This window comes from Daucus carota, chromosome 4 (genome assembly GCF_001625215.2).
Source record: "Daucus carota subsp. sativus chromosome 4, DH1 v3.0, whole genome shotgun sequence".
NCBI classification, from domain to species: Eukaryota; Viridiplantae; Streptophyta; class Magnoliopsida; order Apiales; family Apiaceae; genus Daucus; species Daucus carota.
The window spans coordinates 27,296,757-27,309,088 of record NC_030384.2 but is presented as its reverse complement, the minus strand read 5'-3'; the positions used below and the strand labels follow the sequence as shown (position 1 = coordinate 27,309,088).

The window sequence follows — 12,332 nt, the reverse complement described above, 5'->3', positions numbered from 1 at the left end:
TGTGACCGCTTTAATCACTGGCTTCAATTTGCAGCAAGCAATACATAGATATATACAAGGCAACTCCACTTAAATTTCAGAAAAAATTAACAAACACCTCTGAAAATAGAAAATGGATACAATTGAGCACTAGAAGCAGCCCTTCTTTGTACCCTACATTTTTTACAAGAAACCTCACTCAGAAATATAACCCCTTGATCAACAATAAAGTTACAAAGACAATAGCCAGTGATCCCAGAAAAACAACAGAACCACCACACACACAGACAAGAATGAACACATCAAGTCAATGTGATGTACTTGTGGCGGTGGTGCACAATATACATCGCATCTGCGGGGAACCTAAAGTATTAATATTATTGTCATCAACATTATCAGGGTCACTCTTCTCGTACTCATAATACCATGCATCCTCGTGGGAAGTAGGGGCTGGCGTTTTCTTCTCATCAACTGTATTAGCAGAATCCAAGAGGCAAGTCCTATGATATGCGTGACAACAGTAGAATGCAATGATGGATACATTCTGAATGGAAAAGGGATCAAAACACACACAGCACCTCCCGCCTGCTCTAGTTTTTGACTTGATATCCATGGTTTTCATGTTCCTTGATCTCTCCATCAAATTAGACGCTGTATCGTCATCCCTTGTGGAACGCACTTCATCTTCTTCATTGCTCATGTAGATGGCACGTCTTGCATCCTCATAGTATTTAATTAACAGGTTAATAATATCACCCTGCAATTTGTCAGATTACTTAGCAGGAATCAATGTGCAGAATTTTGTGTTAATGTGTAGCTGATATTCATAAAAGGGAATAGTGCACAACAAAAGCATCAAGTACCTTAAGTATATTATTACAACCACGCCTTAGAGAAGTTTCGGTCCTGTAGTCCTTTATGATTTTAATTAAACGATCCCTTAGCCTGATAAAAACAAAACCAAAGTACAAAATAAAAGCATTGTAGTTTTCTCATTTGTACAAAAATACAGAAGAAAACCATCTGGAAAGTACTTAAGTGAAATACACACACACACACACACACACACACACACACATAAAGGTTCTGATGTACGCAAGAAAGGCAATAGCTTTGGCTGGGGTGTTGGCCCATTCTAGCACAATTTTACGTAAAAATGACCAAACATATGTTCCCATTAAGTATTAGTTTACTGCGTTGAAATGCTACTCTTCTCTGATGTCAGTTGACAGAGTATCAGTATTTTAATTAAACATACCAGTAAAACAAACCAGTAAAGGCATAATAGTCAAAACCCAAGGACTTCCATCAGATAGACACCCTTTATCTCTTTACCGAGGGGTGACTGTTCATTACAGATAGTGTGTGAGGCTGTGATCAATATCAGTAAAAAAACAGACCTATATGTTCGTTTAGTATATATTTTATCTTTGACCTTGGAAACCATTTTTACATTTGGATAATTATTTTACCCAATCAAATCGACATCAATACTAATAATAAGTTTATAGACATAAAGTATTTGTAAATCCACTGCCCAGTCACTAGCAATGATGACCTTAATATAAAGAGAACAAGCATAAACTTCAGGGAGCATCAGGAACTACAAAAAGCAGGTTCAAAATATATGGAAACCTCTGGATTCTTGGGGAAATATAGAGCAAATAACTTGATAAAAAATCAAAATAACCTACATGTAACTAAAAGATGATATCTCTAAAATATATTACAAACTCAACATAAATGTGAAAAATATACAGAAGTTGCCAAAAATATTCAAGTCCAACACTGAAATCAAAGATGGGAGATGAAAATAATAAAATTATAAAAACAATCAAACAAAAAAAATGCTTTTGTTCTGACTAACCGAGGAATCTCCAGGCCATTGGGAATGATATTTACAATATAGAGGGGATCAAGATTGCCATCGGTATGCTCCAGCAACACCCCAACCTACCATAAAAAATATGCATTGAGATCTGTGCAAAGAGAATAATCAAATACATACAGCTAAAATATTGCAGTTAACTTGTAAAATATATATACTGAAGTCTACCATTTCAGGATTCTGAATACATTGTCTGATCAATTCTACCCACAGTTCATCGTCATGTTGCATACTAACAAACTCTATGGCCTGCAATTTAGTATGCAATACTCAGTCAACTAGAACTTTAAAAATAAGTCAAATAACATTCAAGCTTCACAAACACATGAATATACCTGTTCTATATCCCCTAGTTCATTAATAATAACTACAAGGGCCTGTTTGGAATTTCCCATTCTTTTAAGAATGTAAACTTGCTCCCTCAGCAGACCTCTGCTAACACATATTTCATATGCCTGAAACTAAACTTTTAAGAAAAACAATGCCGAAAAGAATACTTTAGGCAATTTAATATGCAGCCAATTGGATAGCTAACCTTCATAAGCTTATAATGCTGACAGTTGCGGAGAAAACGAAGCAGCACCTTTGGATCATGGTCCGCATAAAGCTCAACCTATTGCAGTCAATAGGTTGAATGCATAAATAGCTAGATGAACAGAGAACTAATGATCCATGCTAGTAGGATGGTACATGGTTGATAGATGCATTACATAAGAAAATTATGTTAAACTAGCATCCACCATAGATTTTTTGGTAGATACCATTAGACCAAAACGAACATAATTTGTTAAGAAAGCGCCAGGAGACGTTAAAACAGGTTGGTTTCGCTGCAAAGAAATCAAGTATCATGAAGTCTGGGAAGCAATTCAGAAGAGGCACTAAAAGCCTTGTTTTATAAATACAAAGTTTGTCTTTCATTCATAATATCACTTGCCTTGAACAAATATTTGAATTTTTCTATGCATCTCCAGGTCTCAATTTCTTAAGCTTATTCAAATAATATAAGGTCTATAAACAAGCCAGTGCACTGGGATATATGTTGCAAGGAGTTTGATGATCCATTAGATGTTAGAACTTATGTCTGTGTGCATGATAAGAACTTCTGTCTGTGTGCTTGATGAGTTTAATGGAACAAAACCAAATAATCTGATAATAAGAGGAACGAATATATCTATTGGTCTGATTTTATTTTATTTGAGAAACAAGAAGTTGTATTTCTAATAAAAAAATGAGTGAACTACATCTTTGCATGTATTTGTGGGCAATAGCTTAAGAAAAACACATTAAATATCTTACAACCCAATTTAGCATAAGGTATTGATTCTTTAAAATATGGACAAATCTGGGGATCATTCAAGTGAAAACCCCTTCAGAGTTTCACTTCTCCTGTTGGTCTCATTGGTGATTTAATTTATCTAATTGGTACATGCATGGGTGGAGTAATGTGAGAGAATATATTGGAATTAAACAGTAAAATGAATGTCAACTGATAACCCAACTAATTCATGCCATACATGTCAGTTTGACATCCTCTTCACCCGATAACTTAACATGAAATTATTGTTCATGACAATTTTAAGAAATTTCTCCTATATGTGAAATGAATTTCAGTCACATGCTAATCAGATCCTTAAAGAACTATTTTGTAGTTTTACTCATTGAAATAAGGATCATCAATAGGTTTGAATTATAACAATATCATTTCAACACAATGCTTAATAATGTCTGTATACCTGCATATCGTGGAAATCCCTTCCTGCATGGGGGTCATCTTCAAAGAGAGAGTGCAGATATTGATATAAAAAGTATCTGGAGTCGTCCTCTGTAGCCAATAGTTGTGAAACAACTTCATTTGGACTAATCATTTCCATGTGCTGGATTAATAATGTAACTGCCCGTTTACTATCTATTTTCATCAATTGTACAACCTGCAAGGAGAGTGAGATGTGAAGGAACTAAAAGCCTTCTAAAAAAGGGAGTTGAAGTCTTCTTTTGCTCGCCAACTACTTTTTGAAAAGGCAAGCATGCTATGCAGTGGCAGTGCCATGTTGGGGCGCCTAGGGACACGCGTTCCCAGGGGCTTCTACAAAAATAAATTCTCACATTTTGTGCATTCCACACACACACACACACACACACACACAAAAATATATATATATATATATATATATATATAGAGTTAAGTTCTATGGAGCACATAAAAATATTGGAGTATTGGAGTACAAATCATAATTTTTTAGTTTGATCCTATATAATATCTTTGGTTATCCAAATTTTGATATAATCTATCATTTATAAGTTGTCTTGCACATAATTGTCAATTAATCATTAATATATTTCAACTTTAACAAGTATTAAGATTATTTTTCCACTTATTAGTTATATTGCAGAACATAGAGTCCTATGATTTATAAAAGTAATTATTCTACCATTTGATCACGATGTTTATGTTGCAGAACATAATGTGCAGGTTGTCAAATATTTACAAATATTATTGGACAAAAAAAATTGAAATTTAGATAACTAGATTACATTTTATCAAACTTTGTACTCCAATACTCCAATTTTTTTGTACTCCATAGAACTTAACTCTCTCTCTCTCTCTCTATATATATATATATAGAGTTAAGTTCTATGGAGTACAAAAAAAATTGGAGTATTGGAGTACAAAGTTTGATAAAATGTAATCTAGTCATCTAAATTTCAATTTTTTTTGTCCAATAATATTTGTAAATATTTGACAACCTGCACATTATGTTCTGCAACATAAACATCGTGATCAAATGGTAGAATAATTACTTTTATAAATCATAGGACTCTATGTTCTGCAATATAACTAATAAGCAGAACAATAATCTTAATACTTGTTAAAGTTGAAAGATATTAATGATTAATTGACAATTATGTGCAAGACAACTTATAAATGATAGATTATATCAAAATTTGGATAATCAAAGATATTATATAAGATCAAACTAAAAAATTATGATTTGTACTCCAATACTCCAATGTTTTTATGTACTCCATAGAACTTAACTCTATATATATATATATATATATATATATATATTATACTAGTAACTGGTGTCCTGGTGTATATTTAATTTCCTACTCTTATTTACCCTCATTTTCTGCATATTTTTCGGTAGAAAAGCTGTGATCATCACTATGTAATTATTATCATGATATTGTAATTTATGAATTTTCGTTCTAAACTAACTCTTAGGTAAAAAAAATTGAACCCCAATAGACTTTCAGGTTGGCTCTGTCACTGATGTTATGTGAGATAATGTGATCAGATCTGACACACTCTTATTTAACAAAATTGTCAAAACTATTCAATAAATACCTAGGCCTAGATCAATAGAGAACTACGTGTGTAAACTTACCTTCTCACGGATGGAATCATGCAAGTTATGTTTTTCGATGAACTCGAACAAATCTGGCTTCAAAAGCTGAAAAAACATAATTAATTCAATAAATTTGAATCAACTGCTTCTATGTGAAATCAAGAATATTAACATGTTTAAGATGCATTTTTTACATCATGCAAAACTTATGCATACATGGAAAACTTACATCAGCATAAAGTGAAAAGGCTTCCTCGTATTGTGCATTAATAACATATATCTCCGCCAGTGCCTGACATGGTAGGATAACTAAAATACTGGAAAGTTAAAAAGGAAAAATACATATAGCCGCAAATAATTGTTTACCACACCTCTTTGAGAGCATCAGTCATGTACGAAGTATTAAGATGAGGTTCTATAGCTGAAATGACAGGCACTGCAGAGTAAATTAGAGGAGGCCAGGCTTTAACGGTTGACAGAAGTTCCTTATGGAAGGATGGATTCGTCACCAGAGCCACAAGAGCAACCTGAGGCGTAACAAATAAATATACAGCCCTCTTTGAATACACTTAAGATCGAGAAACCCCACTTAAAAATTAACACAAGCTATGATGATTGACCTCGTATGCAGTATTGCGCAACCTTGGATTTTCTGTTGGCATATAAGGAACCAAAAGAGAAAGCTGCTGTAGATGAGCAAAGTGGAAAACCCATCTGCAAGAGGTATCAGTTTTGAAAAAGTATTTTTAAACATATCCAAAGTGGACGTATTTAATGGTGTATAGCACCTCTCCCATGCAGAGGCTGAGCCTTGTAACAATTTTGGGCATAAAGATGCAGCTTTAGCATAATTTCTTCTCCCAATTAAATGATCAAGATATTTTGAACCCACCTATGAATAGTTGGATATAATTACAGGAAAAGTATTTTTGGTGCAATTAATACAAAACAAAGATGTCTGCTCCATTTACAGAGAAAAAATGCATAGATATACAAGATTTTAAACAAAGTTTTAGCACTAAATAAATGTTCCTTTGAAGATAAAAATAACCCATAAATTTTGGAACAATAGTATTACATAATTCAAGCACCTTTAATGTCAATAAATATGAACGCACAATAATGACTATCAACAGGGAATGTTCAGGGTTAACAACTATGCAATGACACATATACAGATAACAACAGTAAAGCATTGGTAGAAATACCAGCAATAAATTGGAAAAGAATGGTAAAACAAAGCGATGAGACACATTACAAATGAACATTATATAATAGTACTCACTAAATAACAATAACACACACAGACACACACACACACATATACATACATACAGGGTGCGCTCAACTTAGAACCAATCCTTAAATAGAACCATAGAACCACTAAGGTTCTGCTGCAGAACCCTATTTTTTACATAGATTTTCAGGATCTAAATCTGAATACATGTTTTTTTGCAGCGTTGTGTGGGTTTAAAAGTAATTTCAAAATATAATACATAAATATATATATTTTTATCTTATGCAAAACCTGTTCTGTTTGTAGAATATATTTGATCTCCGAGTTCTTCAATAAAATAAAAGTCTCCATAAAACCTTTCCAAATATATTGCATTTCCAGAAAACCTTATTCTCGATACAGTCAATGTTTGTTTGAAAATTAAGGTGCTTCGTTATATAACATCTGCTAATAAAAAGAAAAATTGTCAAAGGTGCTTTCTGAATTTTGTCACATAGTAATTACGTAAAGAAGTCTAAAAGGGTAATTCTCTTGTTGAAATTAGAAGTATAAATTCGTTGAGCAGACACATATGTTTACTAATGTTCCAAAGAAACCAAAATCCCTTTTCTACACCCCCCCTCCCCCAAAAAAAAAAAAAAATTGAAAAACACAGAAAATGTTTAAAGAAGAGAAAATTACTTTGTCAAGAAGCTGTATGCTTCCTTTTCCTGCTTCAACTGCTTCTAAAGCTTTTCCATGCCATCCATGTTGAAGAAGCCAAGATATGTGATCTTCTGCATCCCTGAAAATCAACGTCAATTATTTTACCGATTAGATAAATGTTGTTGGTTAAAAGTTGTAAAATACAAATGATAGTGTATGTGTGACTAAGATCTTGCAATAACATACAAGAATAGAAAAGCCTGGGCCTTGGCATAAACTAGAATAATACAACTGAAAATTTTAAACGATAAAGGGCCTTCAGAAGCAGGAAACAGGAGACAGGGTAAAGAAATTTTGGGCAATCAATTTGTCTTGGTCTACCCCTTTGGTTGAAAGTTTTACGACATATTTGTAACTATAATATTGCAATAACATATAAGAATAGAAAAGCCCAGGCCTTTGCATAAATAAGATAAATAAATATGCAATTTTTAAAAGTTAAAGGGCCTTCAGAAGCAGCAAAGAGGGGACAGGGTAAAGAAATTTAGGGCAATCAATTTGGCTTGGTCCCCTGGCCCCCTTCCCTCTTAGCTAGGATGCCCAGGACCATATAAAAGATATATATAATTTTTCAATAGCTAAATTAGTTTTATACTTACAAGTACAAGTCATTCGTAAGACTTGAACTGCAATTGTGAAGATTCTTGAAAATTTATCAAGCCTGGGCCTAATAATCTCAAGGTTTTAGGAAAGCAGGTCCTGTAACAGGGTATCAGAGTGTTGTCTCTGATTTATCCCTATTACAATTAATTTTAACTCTCAACCAAACCAAGTAATACAGGCACGCTCGTATATTATTGTCCTTGCAGCAGCCTTGTGATGATCCACTATGCATTCCCATAATTGGCTTTGATGTGAGAGGGAAGGACTGTTAAGTGATGATATAATCTTTGATAAAGTTAAAGTAGCTAATGCTATACTAGGATTAATAATGTAAAACAGATAGATAATACTAATTATAAGCCTCAAACCTTAATTACAGGTTCCTAACCTAGGCTTCGCAATAATTACATCTTTAGGAGATACGATATAATAAAATGGCTCATCACCAGCTGCCCACTGACCACCTGTGTAGCTGTTTCCTACATATAAAGGACCACAGTTACCACATTTGTTATGAGCTAAGTTGCAAACCATATGGTTCAAGTAAACTTTACCTGTGAACGCAGCATGAGCAAGGAGATAATCTTTTGCCTTGTAATGCTCAAAGCCATGTACAGGCAGTGCATCTGTTGAAAGCTCGTCATTGCTCCATGTGACTACATGCACTTCTGGTCTCCGAGCATTTCCCTGTGCAAAAATATTGTTTAGATTTTGGGGGGAAAATCTATATTATTTACCCTCTAGGTCGAGGATAATCTGAACTATGTCACTACTGTCAATTGAATGCGGTCATACTATGATGAGCAGTATCAATACTATGAAGATTAATTTGGTGACCTTGGTAACAAGATACCCATTTGGTGTGATATAATTAACATGACAGATCGGCGGAGCATCTTGAAATATTCTTATGTTACCAAAGTTCATTTTTTAGTAAGTCAAATTTATTAATAATTGTCATGAACTTCACTCCTGCTAATATGTATGAAAGAAGTTTGTCAAAATCATATCAGCACGTCTGCTTCTTAATAAAATGAAATAATTAGTAATTAGACTATAAAAGTTTAGTATCAGAAATCAGCACAAGAGGTTTCAGTTATCAGTGCATGTGTTTGACAACATCTACAAGATTGCAATTACAATTGAGGTATCAAATAACTGACTTTTTCATTATCCATGATAAAGGAGAACAAACAAGTCAGAAAATTTAATATGCAGAAGAAAAAGGTTGAGTCTTCAGCAATTTATAACAGGAAAAGGAAGAAATATATGCCTGGTGCGATGAAATGCTGCTTGCAATTTCCTTCTCACCATCCTCTTCAGGAATATAAGCTAGAACAACCAAATTTTCTCCAAAAGGAGCGATTCCTGAGATGTAATAGCTAGTTTGAAATGATGCCACTATGTCCACCTGGTCCATGTGGGACATTTGTATATGTTTATAAGTCTTGTTGGTGCTACTGTTCTGATTACTCTTTATCAAAGCAATTTTCACAGATGTTCCCCAACCAATGACCAATAAACTATCATCCTGAATATGACGGAATGATGTTAATCAAACGTAAGAACTTTAAAAAGTAAAAGAGGGATAGAATAGCATGTCTCAAGGAACATGTCCATTCACAATAATGAATTCTCTGATCATGTATATCAATTTATCATTGTAAGTCTGCACTCTCTAAGTCATACCCATTAAATGATATTCTTCTAACTTACCTGCCAAACTAAGTGAGGAAACAGAAGTGTAGGACGTAGGCTTCCACGTGGTCTCTCAATATACGTTATACGTTGATCATTTGAAGTATCATAAACATTCACTCCTCCATCATTAGCCCAAGCAACGAGACTTGTTCTCCACTTCACTGCATGAATTGGACCTTCACCTGATTGAAGAACCTTAAAAAAACAGAAGAAAACAAAACCGAGTATTGGTTTAGCAATGTACGTACCAATACCTACTTAGCAATCTTTCAACCTAGGTCAGATGAATGTGAACACGCAAGAAAAGGAAATCAACCTGGTCACGATAACCAATCCACTTTTTTATATTATAGTACATATGGCCAGCTAAACCGCCAACAACAAATCTTTTGGAGGAATTTCGTGCGTAATATGGGTCCAGAGCAATAGCCTTCATTGGACGATGATAATCGAATTTCAGTTTCGCGTCAGTATACAGACTGTTTATTGCCACCGATCCATCATCCGAACAGCTAGCAATGTATTCACCCTCTATGTCAAAGCATAAATCATTGACAGTAGCACCATGAGCTAAAAACTCCTTTACCTTTGCAGTAAAAAAAGTCAAATAATAAATTATGAGCCAAAGAATTATGAACACACCTGAAAGTAAAATAATCTCGTTTCTCAAACATATCAACATAAACAGAACAACTAGATGCAACATGTACTGGCTGAATAATGCTATTATGATAATCAATGTCAATTGACTAAAGTCTTCCTCTAAACCACGACACTCTCTATCAGAAAGATAGCTGTTGTGTCCTGGTCAAGTTACATTTTCTTGTTCTGGGCAGATGCACCACAAATCCAGCAAACTGATTCAATTCGTGCAGCCAAGCAAGCTGCAGTAATGCTCGGCTGAATCATATTACATGTAAATTTTGTCCTGCATCACATTGTTCGCCCTTTTTGTACTTTCCTGTTTACTTCTTGTTACCATGGAGTTCTAATGTCAAATTAAACCTAAAGCACATATAAGTGCAAACTTTTAACAAAAACGTTTTCAAGCAGTCTTTTTTTGTAAAATGAATGCTACAGAACCGCCATTTTGAGTTTTTCTGTAGGTAACATGTTCTACCTTTCTATACTAATAAAAGTAAAACGCAAGAATGCAATTCGTTTATACACTAGGAATAGAATAGGATTGAATGCATTCTTACCAATTAAATGGTCCACCAACACTTTTTCTGTGGAATCTTTCCTTTACTATTCGTTTTATCTTTAATTAGCTAAGGTGGAGATTCCATTCATTAGTAGTCACATTTACTTAAGTTTTTTATGATGTTTTTACTAATTGGTATGTTAACTATAGGTAGGAGATTGGGAAATACCGAAATACAGATATAGAGGACCATCTTCATATCATCATTAAATATATTAAGTTGCCCGTGCCGATGAATTGCGAAATATATTTGGACAATGTTATCAAAAGAAACTACTTCACAAATTCAATTACGACTAGTAACCCCAATTTTTAAAGAAAGATGTGATCAAAACACATCTTCAGCACCAACAACCACAATCTGTTACATCAATGAGATCCTAGTGTTAAAAAGACAAATTACAGGTTTTACCTAAAAGCCACACCACAAGATAAGCTCTTTCCCAGTAGACTATAGTATCTCATGCTATATTTGTTATATATATTTGTACTTCATATTTTCATATTATGTTCAAAGAAAATAAATAGTGAGAAAAGTTGTTATTTTCACAGTTCTATTTTATTTCCAGAACTATATGTAGCACTAATATGGTACAAAATGTGCATGCTGGGAGAAGATTCTACAAATATACCTATGTTTCCCATTTTATATTCTTTAACCAGAATTCATCAATCAAATAAGTTCATTTTAAGTAAAATTAGCCTTGTGTAAATAGCAATAGAATTCATCAATCAAATAATTTCATTTTAAGTAAAAATGTAAAGAACCACTTTAAAATATAATTCACAATATATTATTAATATAATTATATTAATAATTTTCATACTGATAAGCTATAAATATCAAAATTTTCATCGAAACACATAAAATAAAAACTACTTTTCAATTCCAAATATAACTTATCACTTATAACAAATAAGCACTTATTTTTTAATAAAGCCAAACTATATTTAAGTTCGCCAAGACGGCAATTAGAGTTTGGCAAAATTCATAAATCAAACCCGGACTCGGGACCCGAGGTGCTCTACTCTTGCTAAAAAACCATTATCATATTAAGTCCTTCACCACAGATTTTGTAAATATTGGGGCTGTTTGTTCAACGGAAGTTACTTCTGCTTCTCTTTTCTTGACCCGTTTGTGTAAATAACTAGAAACACTTTCAAGAAGCTGAAAATGCTAACTTCTCTCTTACAACTTCTGCTTCTTTCCAAACACTTTTTCAACTTGTTTACTTATCACTTTTACTTCAATTCTTTAATTTAAGCAAGAAGTCACTTTTTTAAGTTATAATTATATAATCTTAATACCTGGTTTCCAAGAAAATCGAGAATGTGTACAGAACCAGCGCGAGTCCCGAGAGCGATCATACGCTCAGCAACCTCAATACATGACGCCGACTTGCCGGATAAAAGCGCCGGCACGCTGCCTCCCATTCTCTGGTACTTTAGTCTCGGCTCGTCTTCGGCTTCTTCTTCTTCATCTTCACCGGACACGTCTTCTTCTTTTTCTTCGTCTCTCTCGTTGTCGCCGTCGGTTCTATTTTCCGACTGATTATTAGACATTTTGTAGTCGATTATCTCCGGTGAGTCGCCGGAATGTTGACAGAATGTTCTGGTAATGAATATGGTCAAGCAGAGAGCGGAGCTGGCAAGTGTTTTTAATTG

At 33.8% G+C, this 12,332-nt stretch overlaps 1 protein-coding gene across 2 annotated transcripts; it reads right to left on the bottom strand.

Moving 5' to 3' along the window:
* Positions 1 to 53: 53 nt before the first annotated feature.
* Positions 54 to 12,332, bottom strand: LOC108219611 (vacuolar protein sorting-associated protein 41 homolog). 2 transcript variants are annotated; one of them, XM_017393133.2, is made up of 19 exons: positions 11,976 to 12,331; positions 9,780 to 10,049; positions 9,479 to 9,658; positions 9,036 to 9,293; positions 8,317 to 8,449; positions 8,151 to 8,241; positions 7,136 to 7,238; positions 6,006 to 6,109; positions 5,838 to 5,931; positions 5,589 to 5,744; positions 5,447 to 5,509; positions 5,257 to 5,322; positions 3,601 to 3,795; positions 2,403 to 2,480; positions 2,203 to 2,322; positions 2,036 to 2,116; positions 1,847 to 1,932; positions 843 to 924; positions 54 to 736 (listed from the first exon to the last, which is right to left on the bottom strand). In XM_017393133.2, the coding sequence occupies exons 1-19, from the start codon at positions 12,228 to 12,230 to the stop codon at positions 287 to 289; spliced, it is 2,865 nt and encodes a 954-aa protein (XP_017248622.1). In that variant the 5' UTR covers positions 12,231 to 12,331; the 3' UTR covers positions 54 to 286. The 2 variants fall into 2 exon arrangements, 1 of the variants encoding a protein (XP_017248622.1); XR_010291305.1 differs by having other exon boundaries at positions 678 to 736; positions 1,847 to 1,958; positions 11,976 to 12,332.

What these genes read in the sequence shown, in the direction of transcription:
- LOC108219611 (XM_017393133.2), bottom strand. Translation starts at nt 12,230, where the DNA reads ATGTCTAATAATCAGTCGGAAAATAGAACCGACGGCGACAACGAGAGA. An exon ending in TGCTCATGCTGCGTTCACAG is followed by an intron (nt 8,242 to 8,316) that starts GTAAAGTTTACT and finishes CTTTATATGTAG; the next exon opens with GAAACAGCTACACAGGTGGT. An exon ending in GTAATTATTGCGAAGCCTAG is followed by an intron (nt 7,239 to 8,150) that starts GTTAGGAACCTG and finishes GTTGATTTTCAG; the next exon opens with GGATGCAGAAGATCACATAT.